General features: G+C 44.1%; 2 protein-coding genes across 3 annotated transcripts; both read right to left on the bottom strand.

Annotated features, from left to right (window-relative positions):
- Positions 1-9,629: 9,629 nt before the first annotated feature.
- LOC125552426 (probable inactive purple acid phosphatase 1) lies at positions 9,630-14,185 on the bottom strand. The gene is made up of 12 exons (XM_048715978.1): positions 13,781-14,185; positions 13,468-13,559; positions 13,246-13,312; positions 13,034-13,156; positions 12,617-12,709; positions 12,130-12,259; positions 11,839-11,920; positions 11,595-11,727; positions 10,928-11,133; positions 10,703-10,828; positions 10,255-10,564; positions 9,630-10,161 (listed from the first exon to the last, which is right to left on the bottom strand). The coding sequence occupies exons 1-12, from the start codon at positions 13,964-13,966 to the stop codon at positions 9,856-9,858; spliced, it is 1,854 nt and encodes a 617-aa protein (XP_048571935.1). The 5' UTR covers positions 13,967-14,185; the 3' UTR covers positions 9,630-9,855.
- Positions 14,186-14,579: 394 nt separating this feature from the next.
- LOC125552427 (protein RIK-like) lies at positions 14,580-23,291 on the bottom strand. Of its 2 annotated transcripts, XM_048715979.1 has the most exons (12): positions 23,073-23,287; positions 22,662-22,878; positions 22,461-22,559; positions 22,323-22,357; positions 22,167-22,242; positions 21,307-21,435; positions 18,221-18,304; positions 17,924-18,017; positions 17,733-17,850; positions 16,941-17,400; positions 15,017-15,407; positions 14,580-14,928 (listed from the first exon to the last, which is right to left on the bottom strand). In XM_048715979.1, the coding sequence occupies exons 1-12, from the start codon at positions 23,129-23,131 to the stop codon at positions 14,873-14,875; spliced, it is 1,818 nt and encodes a 605-aa protein (XP_048571936.1). In that variant the 5' UTR covers positions 23,132-23,287; the 3' UTR covers positions 14,580-14,872. The 2 variants fall into 2 exon arrangements, with proteins under 2 accessions (XP_048571936.1, XP_048571937.1); XM_048715980.1 differs by lacking the exon at positions 14,580-14,928 and having other exon boundaries at positions 15,358-16,148; positions 23,073-23,291.
- Positions 23,292-23,927: the final 636 nt, after the last annotated feature.

Genomic DNA, 23,927 nt, shown 5'->3' with positions numbered 1-23,927 from the left:
CGAGAGGGGAGAGTATGATCTACGTACCTTGTAGATCGACAACGGAAGCGTTTGGTTGATGTAGTCGTACGTCTCCACGGCCCGACCGATCAAGCACCGAAACTACGGCACCTCCGAGTTCTAGCACACGTTCAGCTCGATGACGATCCCCGGACTCATATCCAGCAAAGTGTCGGGGAAGAGTTCCGTCAGCACGACGGCGTGGTGACGATCTTGATGTACTACTGCAGTAGGGCTTCGCCTAAGCACCGCTACAATATTATCGAGGACTGTGGTGGAAGGGGGCACCGCACACGGCTAAGAATAAGATCACGTGGATCAACTTGTGTTTGTCTGGGGTGCCCCTGCCTCCGTATATAAAGGCTCAAGAAGGGGAGGCCGGCCGGCCATCATAGGGCGCGCCAGGAGGAGTCCTACTCCCTCCGGGAGTAGGACTTCTCCCCCAATCCTAGTTGGAATAGGATTCGCGAGGTGGGAAAAGAGAGAGAGAGAAGGAGGGGGGCGCCGGCCCCCTCTCTCCTTGTCCTATTTGGACTAGGGGGGAGGGGCGCGTGGCCCAGCCCTGACTGCCTCTCCTCTTCTTCCACTGAGGCCCATTAAGGCCCATATAGCTCCCGGGGGGTTCCGGTAACCTCCCGGTACTCCGGTAAAATCCCGATTTCACCCGGAACACTTCCGATATCCAAACATAGGCTTACAATATATCAATCTTTATGTCTCGACCATTTCGAGACTCCTCGTCATGTCCGTGATCACATCCGGGACTCCGAACAACCTTCGGTACATCAAAATGTATAAACTCATAATATAACTGTCATCGTAACCTTAAGCGTGCGGACCCTACGGGTTCGAGAACAATGTAGACATGACCGAGACATGTCTCCGGTCAATAACCAATAGCGGGACCTGGATGCCCATATTGGCTCCTACATATTCTACGAAGATCTTTATCGGTCAGACCGCATAACAACATACGTTGTTCCCTTTGTCATCGGTATGTTACTTGCCCGAGATTCGATCGTCGGTATCCTATACCTAGTTCAATCTCGTTACCGGCAAGTCTCTTTACTCGTTCTGTAATACATCATCCCGCAACTAACTCATTAGTTGCAATGCTTGCAAGGCTTAAGTGATGAGCATTACCGAGAAGGCCCAGAGATACCTCTCTGACAATCGGAGTGACAAATCCTAATCTCGAAATACGCCAACCCAACATGTACCTTTGGAGACACCTGTAGAGCTCCTTTATAATCACCCAGTTACGTTGTGACGTTTGGTAGCACACAAAGTGTTCCTCTGGCAAATGGGAGTTGCATAATCTCATAGTCATAGGAACATGTATAAGTCATGAAGAAAGCAATAGCAACATACTAAACGATCGGGTGCTAAGCTAATGGAATGGGTCATGTCAATTAGATCATTCAACTAATGATGTGATCCTGTTAATCAGATGACAACTCTTTGTCCATGGTTAGGAAACATAACCATCTTTGATTAACAAGCTAGTCTAGTAGAGGCATACTAGTGACACTCTGTTTGTCTATGTATTCACACATGTACTAAGTTTCCGATTAATACAATTCTAGCATGAATAATAAACTTTTATCATGATATAAGGAAATAAATAATAACTTTATTATTGCCTCTAGGGCAAATTTCCTTCAGTTTGGTATAACACTTCACGGTCCCCTTGCTCCTACCCTCACTAGTGCTCAATCTCCATGATCCTGGATACCTGCAGGGATGAAGATCGCGGACAAGACAAGAGATACTTCATGAAACAATTTTGTTTCACACATACAAGACGTTGTGTCAAAGACTTCCATTGATCCCTTCACCAACTACCTGGGGTTGCAAGGCTCATGCCTCACCCCATACCTTACTGAACTACTCACACATGGAGATCAGACCGCGAGAAGAAATCATTGAAGAACACATCTTGGGATTGATTAATTGTAATATGTCTTACAATGGATGCATTGTGCAATGCACGATTACAAGTATGAACTAGATGAGAGAGCACTATGGTGGTGGAGATGGCTATGGAGGTGAAAATGGTAGCGGCTAGGGTTTGTGAATGAAGATGATGATGAACAGGTTATGGCTATGCTCGACGCTCCTCTATCTCTCGTTTTGTTGACATTTCGACGGGGTCCCATTTATAAAAATTGTTCACGTGGACAACATGCCTTAGTTTCCACGCCAGACGACTGCTCATGCGAGCGCGTGCGGTCGCATGGGACGCCGTCTTTGGCTCTGGCGGCCTTCTAACCCCTACTGGTGACTTGTTTCTTCTCCTTTTCCTTCCTTTCATTTCTCCCATGTGATTTCTTACATTTTAGCCCATTTCCTGTGGAAAAATATCAGAGAGAGGATTTTTGGAATCCTTTTGCATTCATTAGTCCTTAGTGGAAATATCAGAGCGAATATCTCTCTTTTAGTGAGATGATTCGGTTTAAACAAGGTTGAAATGAGTGAAAATATCACTCATCAGTCATCATCCGGTCGTCGTCGCAGCTCCACCCATCCACCTCCTGCATTCCACATCACGCCTCCGGTGGACGCACCTCGGATGCGGCCGTACGTCAAGGTGGAGATCTGCAAGCGCTATTGGGAGACGGGCACACCGCTACCATGGAAGGACGTGCACCTCCCCAATAACTGGCACCTCTTCGCAGATCGGGTGCCCATTCAACTGATCCCAATGAGTGGGTGCGCCCGCCGCGAGGAGATCGACCGCCGCCGGACCTCATCCATGACTGGAGGTACATCGTCGACTCCTCGTTGTGGGACACGTGGCTCCGCGACCAGCACGATCTACGCCGACAATCTTTTTTTGCTGGTCGTGCTCCGAGCCCGCCGCGGGCGCACCCTGCCCACTGCGCACGCTCCCAGCCCGCCCCAGCCAAGGGCATAGGCTGGCTCGCGACATGATGCCAACGCCTTCACCGTCCCCGTCCCCACCACCACCCGCTCTAATTATCACCGACGAGGAGGAGTTGATGAGGCGGGTGATGAAGGACTCCGTCCACACCCACGACGAGCGCCAATGACAGGGCCTCGAGGAGATGATGACCTTGTCAGTGGCTGGTGACGTCGCCTTCCCGGAGCTGGACGCCTACGTCAAGGAGGAGGCCGTGGAGGACATCCGCTCGGAGGCGCCGAGGAAGGAGGAGTCGGCGGGATGGAACCCGACCTTAGTCGAGCAGTCCTGGTCGTGGACGAAGATCATGCCGTGCACGCCTGAGCCTGGGTGGGCGGACGTTGGCCAGTGGTCATCATCCCCGCCACGGGAAGAGGTTGTACAGGCGCCACCGCAACCGTCACAGCAGGCGCCTCCGGCCTGGCAGCCACCATCGTACGTCGACCTCACAGAAAACGACGACGACGAGTAGGACGCCGGCTACTGAAGACGACGGCGGCCGCGGCCGCGACGGGCCTTATCTAGTTTTATTATGTTTTTAAAGTTTTAGTTTGTATTAATGTGTTGAACTTGACTACTGTGGATGTTAATGTTTATATTACTGTTAAATTATTTGCAATGTTTATTTGGGTTTGTTTCGGGGTAAAAATTTAAAAAAACATAAAGTTTGGGATGCGGCGGTCCAATTGGGCGCACGGACGGCAGCACGACCACAAGTGGACGGATGTGTCTTGTTTTGCGGACTCAAACGGATAATCTGGATCAAACGGACGATCCGTTTGAGTTTGTGCGTTGAAGTTGGCCTAAGTACACTAGTTTGTGATAGCATAGGAAAAAGCCTGAAATCTGTCGTGAAAACGGAATTACACAGCCAGATCTCGGCAGGAAACGCGAGGAAAGCAAACGGTCACGAGAACCATGCATGCGAAGGCCAGCGCAGATCGCCCCAGCTTGTACTCCCCGCGTTACGTACACCCTTCCACGTCAGAACAAGGACGACTGAACGAGCAGCACCGTAGCCACGGACATGGCGGGCCCACGTACTCCGCAGGATCGCCGAAAGGCCACCGCCCTCCGGCCCACCACCGGGGGTACCTCCTCCCTCCCTCCAAGTTGCCGGACGCGCCAGGTGTGCCGCCGGCGCCGACCGCGCCACGTTTCCCCAACAGTTAAAGGCGCCTGCCTACAGCGACAGGGTGGCCCGCCGGCAAGTGGCGAGGCAAGTTGCCCCCACTTGACGCCGCCGCCGGCGACGTGTCGATCCGTCACGGGCCGCATCGCCCCGACGTCAGCGCGCGGATGCGGTGGGGCGCAGGAGGATCCCGGTGGGGCTGGGCCGCGACGCGTCCACGTCTCGCACGCAGGAGCGACGGACGGACGGGGCTTCTGCGGGCGGCCCCGCGAGGCGCGAGCTCCGGGCCTGATTGGACCGACGGTCGCAGTCGTGGAAATGAAGCCCGGAAAGCTTCTCGCCTCGCCGGATCCACCTCAGCCGACGGCGACGCTGGCTAATCAGGCGATCCAGGATGGCATCTACGTACGTGGTTAACGTAAAAAAGTTGATCCGGGATGGTGATGGCTAGTTTCCCGGAAATGGGAAAGAATGGCGATTGCCAAGGAAAATGAGTGAAGTCGCTAGTAGTTATTATCAGTGTGATGGCTGGTCTTAGTTTAGTAGTAGTAGTAGTATTACTACGAGCCCGCATAATAAATCTGCACTCCGGGCCCACCTCCTCTGCCTTTCTCCACCAAAAAAGCTCGTGGAGACGGACGGATTCCCTTCTCTATACCTTTTTTTTAGATGCCCTTCTCTATACCTAAATAATGATGGAAGGATTAGGATTATGCACTATATATATGCACTGTTATGTTACATGTTACAAACATCATTACTTTTACTAGTATACATGCACGTGCAAATGCACGCATTGACTTTCCTCGTCCCACCGATTGGTGCATTGCACAACAACCAGCTCAAAACTCCGTCTCAAATCCCTCTGCGATGACGCGATTAGTACGAGCGCTACCGATGCTTATGGACCATCTGCCAAGGCGGCTGAGACAGCCAGCTACGCGCACGGATGGCCGACAACAGCAGCAAGCATGTGGATTTCTCCAGCATTGACATCTGTGAATGGTTCCAGAGAACAACGGTAGCTTCGCTAGTATTGTAGGTAGAACTGTAGGAGCGAATCCTAGCATTTCCAACTATTGGATGGACTCTATCAATGGTTCAGGTTGCTTCCTAGTTATGAGATTCAAAATTTCAAAACTGGTACACTATGACATAGTAGTATAGATATAGATTTATGATTGGGCGCTACTGTTGGCGACGTGCACATGCACTCGCGTGATGTTTCTGTCCGCCCAACAGTCACAGTGTCATACTGATATAGTACTAATGGCTGACGTTGACAGTACATAATGGCTGGCGTTGACAGTGTCACATATTACGTGTCGGTGTTTGTGCTTTGCCGCGGACATGACCTTGTGTTAACACATCTAAGCTTTCAAATTTTTACAGGTTATCTACAAAGCCACCAGTTTAATTTGTATTGTACCCGGCCCTACTTCCGCGCAACCATTTGGAGATGGCTGCATTTTCTTTTTTACGAACCGGGTTGGATGTGGGTTCAATGATAAGATTTATGAATTTTATTTTGTCAACGTCCAATTGTTTTGAGCCGAGTGTTCTTTATTTATTTGTGCATTTCGTATGATGTTGTGAATGTGTGACACTTTGAGCTTAATGAATATGGATATGTCCATCATATGATGCTTACGCCGAGGAAATGCTCTCCTTTCAAAAAAGCAAAAACTATCAGAAGAAAAGTAAAATAGGAACCATTTTTCTAGGGTTTGGAAGACATGTCGCAGCTAGCTCTTCCCTTGAACCGAGGAAATATCTGGTGCACCAGAGCTTTTGGTGCTAATGGTACACCAAACTCACGTTGCACATCTTGAAATGTTCAAAAAATATCTGAAAACATTAGTACATTCACACAACATTAATATAGGTTCATTCACACAAAAAAACATTAATGTAGGTTGTCACAAAAATTCATGTCCAAATTTAAAAAATAGCTCGGAAAACAAAAATGACAATTTCAACACTGAATAGGAGATAATATAAGTTGGACTTTAGATTTGGCCCATTGCCACAGTGATGTCTAATTTGTCATTTTTTGTATCTTAAGAAATGTTTCAAATTTTGATACAAAATTTATTAAAATGTTCTATGACAATCGATGCACTGGTAGCACCGGAAGTGCGGGTGCACCGGATACATCCCCCCCTTGGACCAGCCGGTGCAATGTGTTAATGGACCGACCCCTTTAGCGGTTTCCACTAATTCTTCCATTCCTTTGTTTTTTACGAGTGACACCCAGTTATCATATACCACGACGATTTTCTTCGTTTCTAGGCCAATAAGTTTTAAGCCTTTTTCTAAATGAAAATGTTTTTAAAATAAGAAAAAATACAATTCAACAAATGTTCTCAAATAGGGAATTTAAAAATGTTCACAATATATAAAATATACATGTATTTTAGAAAATGTTAAATTTAAAATATGTTTCCTTAATTTTATAAAACAATAAAACCTTGTCAAATTGATTTTTGGGGAATTTTCAAAAAATCACAAAATTGAAAATTTGTTCATTGATTTATAAAATTCTTTAGAATGTTTACGAATTTTAAAAAATATATTATTAAATTATATAAATGTTTTTAAAGGGTGAAAGTGAAAAACTGAAAAAGAAAAATAAACATCAAAACTGAAAATCACAACAAAACGTCACAAAAAAAGGAAATACTTGGGGAGGCCCGAGTTTGGCCGGCCCATTCATGTTGCAGGCTGCATGCTTGTTCAACATCACGGCCCCTACTGTATGGCGAGGGTGTGTTTCCTATTCCACAAGTAACGCGGTAGAGAGAGTCCCTATAGGACCGAAATCATTAGTGAAGGGTTGCCTCTTACAAAGGTCACTCTCACCTTCTCATGCGTTGACAAGTGAGACACTCCATTTTAGTCATTTGTCGCAATCTAGAAGTTCTCCCTTTTTTTGGTTTATTCGTTCATTCATAACGTTTTATATCTTGAATCATGCGTCCAAATCCCAAACCGTTTTTACCGTTGGATTTCTTGCATCAAGATCTTTGAAACTAGATTCCATGTTAATAAGTTTCAACGAAAAAGGATCACAAAAAAGGGACACCAAGATTTTTTTTTTGAAAAAATGATTAAAAAAAGTCAACCAAACCAATGAATGACAAAAATGGAAGACAAAGACAAAGCCGGAAGCACGGTTTTTCTTCCCACCTTTTCGCCTTTTCAAGAAACACAACTCGCGGAAGCAAATCTTTGTCTGCACGAGAAACAAATTTGTGCTTCTTGTGGAAGCATTGTGCTTCTCGCGAAAGCAAATCTGTGCTTGTCATGGAAGCGAAGATCTTTTTCCTTTTTGAGAAGCACAACTGTGCTTTCCGTGGAAGCAAATTTGTGCCTTCACATGAAGCAAATTTGTCATTCTCGTGGAAACAAAGTTAAAAAAACAGTGAACTTCTTTTGTTAAAAACGTTGAACAAATTTGAAATACACAATGAACATTCGCAACACAGGTCAATTTTTTTTTCATAATATGGGATGAACAGATTTCAAATACACAATGAACATTCTGTAGTATATGATGAACATTTTTGTAACACACGATGAACATTTTTGCAATGCAGGGTGGAGTTTTTCATGATAAAACGTGAACATTTTCTTAATCTATCATTAATATATTCATAGTGCACCATGAAATTTTAATATATTTTATTACGTTTGCATGTGTTTTGCCTGCCCATACTAATGTGTTTCTTAAGTACTCCCTCCGTTCCTAAATACTTGTCTTTCTAGGCATTTCAACAAATGACTACATACGGAGCAAAATGAGTGAATCTACACTCTAAAATATGTCTACATGCATCCGCATGTAATAGTAATTTGAAATGTCTAGAAAGACAAATATTTAGGAACGGAGGGAGTAGTATAATTGTAGATAGATAGAGATAGAGAATATACAAAGAAAGGAAAGAAAAAATAGGAGCAGAAATAGAAACGTAAAAGGAAAAAACTGAGAATAAATATAAAAACAAAAAACCAGAATAACTAGACTAAAATCTGGACAAATGGTGAAAAAAACGGAAGTGAAAACCCACAGAACAAAAACCCGCAGGAAACAGCAGCGAATGAAAACATCGCATGAACATGTACGTGGGCCAGCCCAACTGAAGGCTTGCTTCAGCGAAGCCATGACTATTTGCCGCCTGCGGGCGTAAAATGGGATTGACCCGCGGGCGATACATGTTTTTCTTTTGTGACAGCGCGGTGGATACGAGAGCAATTAATCGACGAGTACTCCTTTGGGAGCCTTTGTAAGGGTCACTTTTGGTTGGCTGGGGCATGCCACTTGGTGCGCTCTCAGTCGTCGCCACGTGTCGCGTGCTGGACGCGATCTATGAATTTTACTTATTTATTTTTCTGTACGTGTTTTTAGCTTTTAGATGATTTTTTGTTTTTTCAGCTTTTCCAGTTTCCTCCCAGTTTTTCTTAGGTTCTGGAGAAAAACAATTTTGCACGAAAAAACATGTTTTCTTTCTTTTTCCTGCGAGAAACACATATTTGCTCTCGCGAGTTGTGCCTCTCAGAAAAAGGGGAAAATGTTTTGGCAACCACGAGAGGCACATATTTACTTCTCGTCAAGGTACAGATTTTGATTACGTGAGTTGTGCCTCTCGGAGAAAGGAGAAAAGAGTTTTTTCGTTTTTTGTTTTTTCCGCGAGAGGCGGAGTTGTGCCTCTTGAAAATAAGGAAAAAAATGTATGTGTGTGTGTTCTTCGCGAAAGACACGGATTTATTTCAACTATGCCTCTCGAAAAAGAAAAAAACACATTTTTTTTCTTTCGCGCGAGACACGGATTTCCTTCTCGTGAAGGCGCACTATATGTGCATCATTTGTCTCATCTGAAGAGGTGGGAGTAACCTTTGCAAAAAGTACACCATAATTAGTTAGTTATTTCGGGTTGATACATAAATGCACCCCGAGCGCTGGCACACTCTCAATGGGCTGGCCCATTTCCGGCTTTTCTTATGTCTTTTCCCTTCTCGTGAAGGCGCACTATATGTGCATCATTTGTCCCAATCTGAAGAGGTGGGAGTAACCTTTGCAAAAAGTACACCATAATTAGTTAGTTATTTTGGGTTGATACATAAATGCACCCCGAGCGCTGGCACACTCTCAATGGGCTGGCCCATTTCCGGCTTTTCTTATGTCTTTTCCCACCGGTGTTCGTATGGTCTAGAACTTTCCATGGAGAATTATACTGTGTCTTTTCTTTGTTGATTTTACAGGATTTTATTCTTATTCCATTTTTATAATGTTGAATTTTTTTGGAATCCGAGGAAAATTAACAAATCCGTGAAACATTTATGAAATATGGGAGTATTTTTCAAATTTGTGAACATGTTTTAAATTCGGAAACCTTTTTGAAAATTCACCAATGCTCTAGTTGGGAACATTTTTATAGTTCAGGAACGTTTTTAAAATTAATGAACGTGTTTTGAAACTTGGAACTTTTTTTAAATCCACGAACATTGTTTTGTATGATGGAATGTGTTTAATGTTTTCTTTAATCAGGGATATGAAAACATGTCAAAAAAAAATTAATTCATGAACACTTTTATTTTAGTTCATTTTTAATAAGGGATTTTTTTTAAATATGGAAACACTTCAAGAAAATATCGAAACTCGAAACGCCTCTGCATGGGTTTCTCAGTCATCTATGAACTGAACACTGCATATCTATCCAAGTATCATCACGAGAACAAAATTGCATCCATCGATCCAACAACAACAACAGAGCCGAGCCGCAGCGAAAAGAGCGGCGCTCTAGGACGCCATGGTGGTGCTGGCGCAGTTGTCGACGCCGCAGGCAAGGACGTCGCGGTAGTCGCGCGAGACGGTGAAGCTGTCGCGCACGCTGCCGTCCCTGCTCCGCTTGTACTCCATGAGCAGCGTCGTGTGGTTGAAGGCCGTCAGCTTGGCGAACCCGTAGTCCAGGTCCTGCGCGTGGCTCCACCGCGCCCGCTCCGCCGTGTACTCCGCCAGGCTCGCCCCGCCGCCGCCCACCACCACGTGCGTCGTCGCCGTGAACGCGCCGCTGTACCGGTCCGACCCCTTGGCCACGCACACGTTCTGCATTCTCACAAAGACCCCTGCCGTGAGCTAGCGTGAGGACACCACGGCCACAGCCATGGACAGAGGCAGAGGCAGGGGCTAGCTGCGTACCTCGTAGACTGGGCACGTTCGCTCGTAGCCGTGGACGTGGCCGTACATGGCGATGTCGACCCTGTACTTCTGCCAGAGGAGCTGGAGGCTCTCCCTCCCCATGGGCTCCTCCGTCGTCCCTTCGGCGCCGTAGAAGGTGGCCGACGAGTAGCCCAGGACGCGGTGGGCGAGGAAGATGAGCCACGGCTGCTTCTGCCGGTCCACGGACGACAAGCAGTGCTCGATGAACTTGTACTGCTCGGTGCCTGGCCGCCAGTCCAGCTCCGTGTTGGCTACGCAGAACCGGAACATCCCGTAGTCCGTCGAGTACCTACACAGAAGGTCGAAGGAAGGATCGATGATCATGAGTGCTGACTGTATGAGAAGAGATTCAAATGTGATTGGAGACATGTTCAGGTTTCATGTCATATCCTGAACAAATTCAGAAAGGAAGGAAATGCCAGCCTACCAGAACTGCTCACGGTTCTCTGCTGGCACATAGAACATGTTCTGAGCTGGCACGCCGCATTCACCGCCCGAGTCCAGAGTCCCATAAAAGGATCCTGATCCAGGCCAGTCTCTTTCGTGGTTACCGCTGCAAATGACAAATCATCAATATCATCAGAGAAGAACAGAGCCTACTTTGCTCCATCTTGTGTTTACCCCATTTTCTATTGTCACTAAGTTGGAGTACCTTGCCACCATGTAAGGTACTGTAGAAGCAATGGGTTCAACCTGTGCAGTGAACTGATCCCACTGTGACAGATAACCACTGGCGTAGCAGATGTCTCCGATATGCATCACCATATCGATATTCTTCAAGTCCTTAACTAGCTGGTAAGTTGTGTTGATTGAACCACGCTCAAAGTCATTGTATTCGTTTGAGCCATCAATCTCGGCCTGAGCAAAGAGTTCAATTGCCAGTTTTGAAGCCAGGCAGAAAAAATAAGCTCGTCTATTTCCTCCTAACAAATTTCTCTTGTATTTTACGAAAAGTAGAACACAATTAATGTTCTTATTTTACTTTTTAGTACTTGTTACTTTAACTCAACATGGTAAAACTTAAGAAAACAGGTTTTTGCTAAGCCTAACTGAAAGTACAGCATGGATGCTGTGACAAAAAGGATTGGTACTCTTAACAACAATAAAACGCACATTCTTTCGTTATATACTTATATATTCATAGTTCAACTCGAGTGCAGATAAGACGGACCAGAAATCAACATATGCTAAAATGGCTTCTGCCATGAAATACTTCCATAGGCTAATCAGTAATCTAATAATTCTGCCCCATGCTCTTACAGCTTTTAATTTATTTTAAAATCGCAGAAATCATACTGGTGAAGTGGCACAGAACTCACCTTGCCCAAATCTCCAAATATGACAACACGTTGCAAAGAATCCTCCCCAGGATAGGGAGGTGCTTTGAAGCTATTCTGACGTCCCCAAACAATTTGACCATTGAATAGCCGATGGCCAATCCTGTACGTGTACCTGAAATTTGCACTCGCCTATAAATCTCCGAGGTGCTTGCACTTGTACAATTGAATAGCTAATACTAGGAGCACATGTGCAAATAGACCAAGCTTATGAACACTAATTTACTTAAGATTAGGCCATAGGTCCTTGAGGAAGCTTGTATGTATGAAACCAGGATCGCGCCATCCAACTGTCCTAGCAGGTGGGCCTGTTGTAAAATCATAATAAAACACTATGTCATATGCCTTATGGGCTTAATCAGAAGGTACGTGTTAATCGTGCTTCATTCAGAACTCTGCCATGCTATATACAATAAGAACTGTTCGGCAATTATAATCTTCTTTCAATACAATTTTCTGTTTTGTTTCAGACCTTATAAAGATGTTAGTTCCGTTATACATGGTAAGAGTTACTGACCACACATAGTGTCGCGACTGAACGTAAGGGTGCCTGCAGGAGAAAGGATTTGGATTTGCCCTTGTATGCCCCATTCAACAAACGGTGTAGCCTCCTTCGTACTATATCCACTTGTCCATGTCACTGTCATCTAGCATCAAGTCATTTAACATCAATCAAGAAACTCTGAAAATATGGTACAGTATAATTTACAGAAGCGCTAGGAACATATTTCTTCAAGAAACTTTGAAGACAAAGAACAATTCTGAACATAAAACCTACAAGTACTACCCTAAATGAGAACTATCTGAAAGACATTAAATTCCTGTTTCAGTCGCTCTGAAATTCCAGCTCCTTTGTGTATAGCTTTTGTTACAGAAACGGTGAAAGTAATAAGCTAGATTTCTCATCTATTTGCATTTGGTGTTTTTTTCCTCCTTATGTCACAATATACAATGTTCAGTTTATACCCATTCATTAATGAAATATTTAAGGAAATGGTACTTACTTCATCCCAGGACTTTCCTTGTGCCAAGCGTGGGTACACAGGAGCCTTCGGGTTTGCGAAAGTTATGCTATTTGAACGTGTGATAAGCTTCGGCTGTTATATTATATAGAAAAGATGCAAGTAGCCATGTTAGAGCAAGCACTATTTAAAAGTCACGGCACTAATAAAAAATGAGAAGGCTAAAATAAATATTACTCCAGTGTATCTCAGCTGAAACGGCATTAACTGTCATGGTCTAAGAAAAGAAAAACAGCATTGGCTATCAATCTACCATGCACAAAATCAGAGTGATCACTCTTCAACTCTTTCCCCCAGAAAAAAAAAATGAACGATGTTCAGTTCCAACTTCCAACACCCTGTGGTTCAGCGTAGTGAGCTGAGCTCCGATATGAACAAACAAGGAGCATTCGTACTTACATTTGAGAGTCCTCCAGAAAACAATGCGAATGATATATCACTCCTCTGATTAATTATCTGAAGCCTCAAGGACCCCTTTCCGGTCTTCGCATAGTCGGACGTCGTATAGTTTGCATATTGGAACTGCCAAAGATGATACCTCATTATTCAGCATATGTTAAAAATGTTCCGAGGTCACACACGGAGGAAGAATCGCGGAGAATGACACCAACCTTAATAGGAGCCGTGCACAAAAGAGGGGCCTCGACCCATTGGTTCTCCGACGGGCAAATGGAGTCACTGATAAATACAGCAAAACGAATCTGTGAGTAAGCCAGTGTCCAATCCATCAAACTTTTCTGCTCTCTTAATGAAGCCCTTCAATTCAGCAACGAGAAGCGGAGAAGAATAAACTGTCACACAAGGGCAAATCATGGTCAAGGTGTGCATCTTACCTGAAATTAGCAGGGGAAAAGACCCCAATCCAGTCATCCTTGGATGGCTTGGGGTTGTTAAATCCGATGGTCACCCATTCTTGGTCCTGCCCCTGTAACAAATGTGGTGCAGCCGATTAATCTGACAGTGTATCGACTGCTTCAGTCAAATGTGACCCTTTGGTTCTCTATCTATCAGCAGCTACAGTCGTACTGGTACTGATACTGATTGACCAAATTTAATTCTAGATGGGACCAAAATGCTCAAGCTCTGGACCTCATGCGCATGGTGCTCGCGGGGCGGGAAGAAGGAACGATGGTGGGGAAAGCTCACCTGCAGGCCGAGGAGCAGCGGCGAGACGTCGACGGAGGCGCCCGGATGGATCGCCAAGGTGGCCCGGTGGATGCCGATCTTCGACAGCGGCTGCTCGCCGCCGGCAGCGGCCAACACGGCGGCGCTGAAGGCGGCCAGCAGATGCACCAGCGCCGCCACCATCGTCGTTCCCGGCGGCGACTTCATCCCTAGAGCTCACAGACCACAGCAGCACACTATAAATATATATACTGATGATACTAATAGGGGAAGGGAGTCAATAGTTTTATGGAGCAGAATATCAGCAGATGGCCCGAGGAACGAGTGACGTCTAAGCTAAGCCATAGACAAAAGAAAGTTCAGACGTTCACAAAAGGAAGAAGAGAGGTAAAGATGAGAACAACGCTCAGGTGCCGTGCCATGTGTTCAGGGTCGCGTAAAACTTTCTTTATCCGTCTTGGAACTGAACTGTTTCGTGTCGTACCAAACTCGTATTCCAAACGGCAAACAGAGGCTTTATGCAGCTGTAAGGCCGCCGTCGTGTGTGAATAGATTATATTATACTCCCTCCGTTTCAAAATAGATGACTTTACTACAAAGTTGAGTCATCTATTTTGAAACGGAGGGAGTATTTGATTGTACACAGTTTATAAAAAGGTATTTCCTTCGTTCCGAATTACTTGTCTTAGATTTGTCTAGATACGGATGTATCTAGCACTAAAATGAGTCTAGATACATCCGTATCTAGACAAATCCAAGACAAATAATTTAGAACGGAGGGAGTAGTACAATGCTAACAGCACCTAAACACATATAAACATATTGAAAGAATACTCAAGGAACCATGCTCATTACTGACTGCACTTCAGATGGGAAAATCACGTGTATCCAGATCAGGGGTATCTGCTGACCTGATAACACTGATACAAAATGACAAGCTCAACGACTTGTTGCGTTGAGAAAATGCATCAGGACAGGTAATTAAGCTGTCTACCTGCATTTCCAATTCACCGCACTAGTGTTACCCACAGTACAGTTACATTACACGCTCATTCTCGCACAGACCAAAACGGCTTCTGCCCTGAACTGGGAGCTGTATTCCCTCCAGGCACGCTAGTCGTCGTCCTCTTCATCATCATCCCCGTAGTCCATAAGCTTCAGCAGAGTATCTGAAAATGGATGCAGAGATAATATAAGCTTACAGAAGTTAGATTAGCTCTATATACAAAAGGTTATATCATGGTTCTCCTCTATTACCGGAAACAGATGCACTGCTTGGCTTTTCCTCTTTAGGCTCCTTCGGAGGTGGTGCAGCAGAACTCGATCTCGGAGGCGCCAGCAGCTCCTTTACAGCTGAATGCCTGTTCTCATTTCTTAACACTTCATTTGAAGGGAACTTAGGTGGTGGCGGAGGCATGCTCCTGGGCGGTGGCGGTGGCATGCTATTGGGATATGGCAGTGACATGTTCTTGGGTGGTGGTGGTGGCGGCATGCTAGTGTATACAGATGGATGAGATGGATGTGGATCTTGTGGAAGTATCCTATTTGATCCAGGCTGAACTTTCATTGTAGCTGCAACCGATGAACTGTTCATTTTACCTAGATCATCTAAACCTGTCTTAACAAATTTGGACCCCTGTTGTGAGTTCTGGAAACATGAAACAAAAACACTTTCCCATCAAATTCCTTTGCATTGAATTAAATTAAAGCATATTAATGGTAAAATGCAAAAGAAGGATGAAATCAGCAACTACTGTCCACAAACAGCACCACCAGTGCATAAATACATGAATTATATCGAATTGCAGTACAGGTAAACATGACATATGGAAAACCATTAATCATGCCGACTTAGCAAGTTGGGAACGGCAATGTTTGTACAACTAAGAAAATAAGGAAAGCTTCCCTATAAGTGTCTAATAAAGCCATTTCGTTCTAAACAAAAAATAGTAAAATTTGTACTAGTTATTATATACTGTGACTAAGCGAGCAAGTTTTCTAAATGCAGAACTGTAGGCATTTTCTCAGAGGAATAAAGTGGGGCTTAACCAGATTAATACCAATACCTATTAAGAAAACTGTATCAGCCAAGAATGCCATATTGCTAGCGATGTTAATAGTCATTTGCTGAAGCGTATGGTAGCAATGTTAATTGTCATTTAATGAAGTCTGCATGCTGGCAGCAACAGATTGAAAACAAGGGTACTTTGCATTAGCAACAAGAAAATAGAAGTAATCATCCAATTACAAGCAGAATAACCCTGCATATCTTATCAGCAAAACACCATCGCGATTGCAAACTCCAACTTGGAATAAACCCTGTAGGAAAAAAGAACACATATAGATCTATTACCACCCTGCGAGCTTCAGACATGGTCAGAGAAAATACCTGGAATGAAATTATATGTTAGAAGCAGATAAGACGGTCCAAAAAAATGAATATGTGAATCTGGCAGTCATCAACTTACAAGTTACAATAGTTTTTAGCTATATGAAATGTAAAGTTCCCCTACATTGCAGGAACTGAAATTGCTTAATGAAAAAGCAAATTTCACAAATCTATTTGTGTGGTCCTTTTCCAGTTTAAAACAAGACAAATATAACATGAAGTGCTATTGTTATTTTCAAAGTTTTCAAACTATTCAAGTGTGGTCAGTGTTATCAGATACAATATCCTATGGCAAACTGCAGAACATTGCTATTTTGCACCAGAAACTCCTTAATAATCAAAAGTGTGTCTCTAGTTTAAACTCTGTAGGTGCTACAATGTTAACATCACTTTCTTAATATAACATGCTGAAATCACATTTAAGATTAGGATGATGCAAAGATTTGATAAAGATTTCATAAAATCAAGATATACAACAAACAAAATTCATACGGGTTCTCCACTAGCAATATTTGCCTTGAATTCGTGTAGATAAGACATCAGATAGTGATCTTATCAAAGATGGCACAAGGTAAGCTGGAAAAGGTGAGCCACTGAGAACAGTTCAACTAGGGTGGTAATGTGGGGATAGACATGGAGAGGAAGGGGGCGAGCAGTGGGGGTGAATGATGGATGGGGAATTTTTCTGAGGGGTAGACTGAAGGCTGCAAGAGATTGGCTTGGGAAGAGTGTAGCTGTGATCAAATATCAAGTCCAAGATGTAGCAGTTGAATTAGTTCAAATAATCCGCACCTGAAGATCTGCTGTTGGCAGTTCCTGGAATTTCCTCCTCTGTGAGCGTTTATCTGCCTCCAACTTTGTACTTGTGTTCACACTTGTCGTCATGCTTGTTGATGTGGATGCCACTGGAATAACCTGAGTTGTCGAAGATGAAGCATGCTTGAGTGTTAATGCCACCTGCTGCAATGGAGTTGCCTGGGGATAGATGTCTCCATAGCCATTGTAAAAAGCCCCATGATTTGCTGCTTGACTAGGATAGATCAGGTTACTGGGTGGGAGAATCCCGGAATAAGTTGGCGCCCCAGATTGAAGTGTCACTGAAGGGGCAGCTATGGGAGAAGTAACTCCAGTAGGGGCAAAGGAATGTGATGCTCCAGTTGACACACACATGTCTGATGTTCCCGAGGTGTGCACACCAGTCAACAGTTGCTGAGGAGGTGGAACAGCACCATATACTTTTGAAGAAGAAATTCTGTCATACAAAAAACATAGTGAGAATATATGCCAAGACATTTCTAATTTCTTGCTTCGCTGATGTGGTAAGCTAGATACTGTGTTAACTGGTACAAGTACATTAATAGTCATATTCTTACAGTATTCCAAAGGATAAACTAACAGAATCACAAGTGAGTTAGTCATTAATCATAGCATATAAGTACAGTAAAGTATGAATATTATTGCATTATGCTAGTCAGCAAATCGATCCCATTGGTTTGGTAGAAATAGAATGCAAAATTGTTCTGATGTAGCCAGAGAAACAAATAAAACTATTAAGGGGATTAAACCTGGTCAAAATATACAGACCTGGAAGCGCCAAGTTCCGCTGCTATTGTATCTAGAAGGTTTTCTGCTAAAACCTTTGCAGCTTCTAGGCTCTTCAAATGCACACCTGATAGGTGTATGTGCAGAGGTTGCTGTGATGCTGCAATAGACATTACGAGATAAATACAGGCTTGCAAGATACAAATTTCCAGAAGCTACTACAAATCACCAACCTTCAGCATGACAATTGCCAAGGTTCCCTGAATCTTTTCCTCTTAGTACAACAGTGACCCCTGTTTCATTCATAATGTGATTTATGTACTGATCCTGCATAAACAAATCAGAAGCACCAGCAGAACAAGAACAGTTTTTCCCATCCAGATTGGGATGTCAGAGAAAGCATTCACAATTAGTTCTTTTTTCAACAAAGAGGAAATAAAACAAGACTATTGACAAATAAAAGAGGAGGGATATCAAGAATAACATGATTAAATTTAACCAGTGTCGCTTATCGTTTTCCAAGAACATACATTTGGTCCACGGATGCGAGCTGCAACGTTCAATGATGGATCTGCGTCAAAACCCAAAAAGATTGAGGCGCTAAAAGGAACAGCCTGTGAAATAAGAAGGAAGGTGTTAATCTAGTAAGGAAAATTTTATTACATAGTAATACCATAACTATTTTACAGCTGATTCTCGCCTCCAAAAAAGAAGGGAAGACTTGAACTGTGCCATGAAAAGATCCTAAATCTAGGACAGTGCTATGGGAAGGTTCTGGTCTGTTAGTTGTAAAGGTTAGGGATCTGATCCTAACCTAAGCCTTTAATACATCAAATTTTTCGGGTGCTTCAGAATCATGGATGGGATAAATGTATGAAGTCATCCATGAAAGTGACAAAGCGTCGAATCCATCCGCATATTTCACGGGAAAAGTACCACAGATGTCATTGTGAAACAACAACAACAACAAAGCCTTTAGTCCCAAACAAGTTGGGGTAGGCTAGAGGTGAAACCCATAAGATCTCGCAACCAACTCATGGCTCTAGCACATGGATAGCAAGCTTCCACGCACCCCTGTCCATAGCTAGCTCTTTGGTGATACTCCAATCCTTCAGGTCTCTCTTAACGGACTCCTCCCATGTCAAATTCGGTCTACCCCGCCCTCTCTTGACATTCTCCGCACGCTTTAGCCGTCCACTATGCACCGGAGCTTCTGGAGGCCTGCGCTGAATATGCCCAAACCATCTCAGACGATGTTGGACAAGCTTCTCTTCAATTGGTGCTACCCCAACTCTATCTCGTATATCATCATTCCGGACTCGATCCTTCCTCGTGTGGCCACACATCCATCTCAACATACGCATCTCCGCCACACCTAACTGTTGAACATGTCGCCTTTTAGTCAGCCAACACTCAGCGCCATACAACATTGCGGGTCGAACCGCCGTCCTGTAGAACTTGCCTTTTAGCTTTTGTGGCACTCTCTTGTCACAGAGAATGCCAGAAGCTTGGCGCCACTTCATCCATCCGGCTTTGATTCGATGGTTCACATCTTCATCAATACCCCCATCCTCCTGCAGCATTGACCCCAAATACCGAAAGGTGTCCTTCTGAGGTACCACCTGGCCATCAAGGCTAACCTCCTCCTCACACCTAGCAGTACTGAAACCGCACATCATGTACTCGGTTTTAGTTCTACTAAGCCTAAACCCTTTCGATTCCAAGGTTTGTCTCCATAACTCTAACTTCCTATTTACCCCCGTCCGACTATCGTCAACTAGCACCACATCATCCGCAAAGAGCATACACCATGGGATATCTCCTTGTATATCCCTTGTGACCTCATCCATCACCAATGCAAAAAGATAAGGGCTCAAAGCTGACCCCTGATGCAGTCCTATCTTAATCGGGAAGTCATCAGTGTCGACATCACTTGTTCGAACACTTGTCACAACATTATCGTACATGTCCTTGATGAGGGTAATGTACTTTGCTGGGACTTTGTGTTTCTCCAAGGCCCACCACATGACATTCCGCGGTATCTTATCATAGGCCTTCTCCAAGTCAATGAACACCATATGCAAGTCCTTTTGCTCCCTATATCTCTCCATAAGTTGTCGTACCAAGAAAATGGCTTCCATGGTCGACCTCCCAGGCATGAAACCAAACTGATTTTTGGTCACGCTTGTCATTCTTCTTAAGCGGTGCTCAATGACTCTCTCCCATAGCTTCATTGTATGGCTCATCAGCTTAATTCCACGGTAATTAGTACAATTCTAAACATCCCCCTTGTTCTTGAAGATTGGTACTAATATACTCCTTCTCCATTCTTCTGGCATCTTGTTTGCCCGAAAAATGAGGTTGAAAAGCTTGGTTAGCCATACTATCGCTATGTCCCCGAGACCTTTCCACACCTCAATGGGGATACAATCAGGGCCCATCGCCTTGCCTCCTTTCATCCTTTTTAAAGCCTCCTTGACCTCAGACTCTTGGATTCGCCGCACAAAACGCATGCTGGTCTCATCAAAGGAGTCGTCCAGTTCAATGGTAGAACTCTCATTCTCCCCATTGAACAGCTTGTCGAAGTACTCCCGCCATCTATGCTTAATCTCCTCGTCCTTCACCAAGAGTTGGCCTGCTCCGTCCTTGATGCATTTGACTTGGCCAATATCCCTCGTCTTCCTCTCTCGGATCTTGGCCATCTTATAGATGTCCCTTTCACCTTCCTTCATGCCTAACCGTTGGTAGAGGTCCTCATATGCCCGACCCCTTGCTTCACCAACAGCTCGCTTTGCGGCCTTCTTCGCCATCTTGTACTTCTCTATGTTGTCTGCACTCCTATCCAGGTATAGGCGTTTGAAGCAATCTTTCTTCTCTTTAATCGCCTTCTGGACATCATCAATTCAAAATGTCATTGTGAATTAATTCAAAATGTTTTGTGCTTCTAGTTGCTCCTTTCGCGATTGTTCTAACATATTTTCCCTTTATACAATCAATATACATTGGCTTGGAAGTCATAAAGTCTAATGAATGAAGAATTACTTAACGAGATTTCCATCCTCCCTCTCTGAATGTAACCTAAACAGCAGTGCCACAATTTCGATGAAGGATCAACGCTTTTCTTTATTTTATGGCTACCGTTATTATCACATATACTTTCACAGCTTATCAATTTTTTCTTGGTATTTTTTTCATTTGCACGATGCATCCTTTTCCAGCAAAAGGAGCCAATGAAAGGCCATAGAGCGATATTTCCCCAAATGATGCAATCTTTGTAAGTATTTAGCTGCATAACTTCTTAAGCTGTGTTTTCCTAATCAGAAGATCTATTATCGGCACATACCCGAAAAATCAACACTGGAAATGATTTACATACTTACATTTACTCAGCAAACATTGTAACAAGCATCATCCATATATCTGAGTATTTAATGTTATGCCAACACTTGCATTCTATCAATACAAATCGACATAAATGCGGACAAAGGATGAGTTCAGAAAATAATTAGACCGAGTACTAACAAATGCCGTAAATAACGCACGATGTACTGTTCTATTAGGTGTTTTCCGTCCACTAAATTATCAAGTTAAGCAGACTGAGATATGAAGGAGAGACCTGTCTGTTGCTCTGGATAGAAGGGAAATTGGCTGATGTGGCTTCTGGCATTTGGCCATGTTTCAAGATGTCCTCGATCATTGAGGCTGCAAGATCAACTGCTTTAATGCGCTCAGCGGTATCTTTTAGCTAAAGCGGGAAAAAGGTTAGTTTGTCATTATCTAACTCTAACTAGAAAGTAGTTAAAAAATGCTGCTATGTGTAAGCCATTGTAATTGTTTAGTTCTATAGTAACAGAAAAATATGATAATAACACTTATATAATGAATAGAGGAAGTCATTACACAGATAGAGTGTACTGTGCCAAGAACACAGGCATGTTCATCCCGCATCACCACAAGTTACAAAACTAGTATATTATCTTCAAATATTACCATTGGCACTACTACTGCTTCATGACAATTAACACGAAAAGACATATAATATGAGCGCCCTAACTAAGCAGAATTCAGACAGTTATGAACTTAAGTCCTGACCCTTGCAAAGCATTTACAGTTGAACAAATAACAGGCAATCTGAACTTGACAATTTCGAATTTCAAAATGATGGTAACCCATCAACATGTCCGTACTGAGTCCAATTTGACACAAAACAAAAAAAAAGACAATGACATAACAGAACGTGGAGAATAAATTACAAACTTGCAACAAGATTGAACAGATATTATATAGCCCCTCGAAACAGTGATTAATAGTATTGTATTGGACTGTAAAGGTTGCAACATGGTAATTTCTTCAGCTTCCAGAGAACTTTCCCACAGAAAGGTAGACTACGAAGCAGTTGAAGTTTACTCCAGGAATAACAGAAAATCAAAGAAGTGAAGTGGAACTTTAAGATATCATCGTGTGGGCATTATTTACCTGAGATCCTGCAGAGATATGTAGATAGAGTGGCTTCTCACCATCAGGCTGTCCATTAGGAGGATGGTATTTTCCCCTGGGCGGGTCAAATAAATATCAGAAAGGCATCGTCCCAAGTCAATAATGAGTGGACACCAATTGTGCATGTCAGGATACCTTGTAATGATGACAGTGCATGTGCATCGTTGAATCTGTTGAGTATCAAGCAAGCGGTTATTACCTTTATTGTCAAGAAACTGATTTTCACAGAAGAAGAACATCACAGTCACGATTGTTTCGTGGTTACTGATTTACCTCGTCCTGTGTTTGCCGCTTCGTGAGCTTATATCGCACAGATGGATCAGCGTCATTTATAACAACTTCTCGTGCTATAAGCTCATCCGGTAGTTTTGCCTGAGGCGACAAGAAACACTAGATAGTAAATATGTGTGCCCAGATAATACATAGACTAGATTGCTCATATGGGGACTGGGGACTGTATCATGGAAGACAGACCTGACTTAATTTCTGAATCGCAGCAGCAGCACTCTGAAGCACCGATGGAGCGAGCTGCGGCGGCAAAGCATAAGGGGCGGCAGGATACGCAGTAGTGCCAGGGAATTGAACGCCGGCCAGAGCTGCGACGTTCAACACGGGCAGTCCCGCAGCAGCAGCAGCAGCCGCAGCCGCGGCGACCAAGTCCTCTGCGGGCTGATCCCACTTCCTCTTCTTCCTGACAGGCAACCGCACACGTTTCAGCCCAGCCCTCACATCGCGCAACTATGGCCTCCGATGGAGAAATACGGGCGGCGCGAATTTTTTTGCGGCCGACGGTGGAAGGAGGGGAACAGCGCTAGGCGCCGAACGGATCTCCAGGGTTCGGGAGCTTCGGAAATCGGAGAAGTAGCGGGGACAAGAAGCTCATACCTCTGCTTGGTCGCGGTGGGGGGCTCGTCTGAGGCCCTGGAAATGCGCTCCTCCGTCATGGACGCTCGGTCGCCGGCGGGTGGCCTCGAGGTTGGGACGAGCCGGACGAGACGGGCGCGAGACGGCGGCGGTGATGGGGTGGATGCGTGCGGCCGACGAGATGACTGGATTGGGGAAAACCGACTTGGGCTGGGTAGGGCTGTACAGTAGCGGGCCCTATGGTTGGATGCGTGCGGCCGACGAGATGGCTGAATCTGGTTTGTACTGCTCTGGATTTGTCAACGAGTTTGGATTTTAAGTTTTCTTCGAAAAGATTCGCTTGATTTTTTTGTTAATCTCTCCTTTCATTCTTTTTCGCTACACTAGTTAATTGTTATATATTCTATTGATTCAATATCAATCGTGTTTACCTTATACTTTTAATTAGCCATTCTTCCTCCTCCAGCCACTATATCTGCCCCTCTGCTACCTCTTGAGCTTGCGTTGGTTTTCACCAAAAAGGAAGGGATGATGCAGCAGAGTAGCGTAAGTATTTTCCTCAGTTTTTGAGAACCAAGGTATCAATCCAGTAGGAGCCCACGCTCAAGTCCCTCGTACCTGCACAAAGCGATAGCTACTCGCAACCAACGCGATTAGGGGTTGTCAAGCCCTTCACGGTCACTTACGAGAGTGAGATCTGATAGATAGAATATTTTTGGTATTTTTGATATAAAGATGCAAAGTAAAAAGTAAAGGCAAAGTAAATAGCAAAACAATATAAAAGTGATGGAGATTGATATGATGAGAATAGACCCGGGGGCCATAGGTTTCACTAGTGGCTTCTCTCAAGAGCATAAGTATTCTACGGTGGGTGAA

The sequence above is a fragment of the Triticum urartu genome, chromosome 4, assembly GCF_003073215.2.
Source record: "Triticum urartu cultivar G1812 chromosome 4, Tu2.1, whole genome shotgun sequence".
Classification (NCBI taxonomy): Eukaryota; Viridiplantae; Streptophyta; class Magnoliopsida; order Poales; family Poaceae; genus Triticum; species Triticum urartu.
The sequence above is the reverse complement of the archived record's forward strand: the minus strand, read 5'-3'. Positions and strand labels throughout refer to the sequence as shown.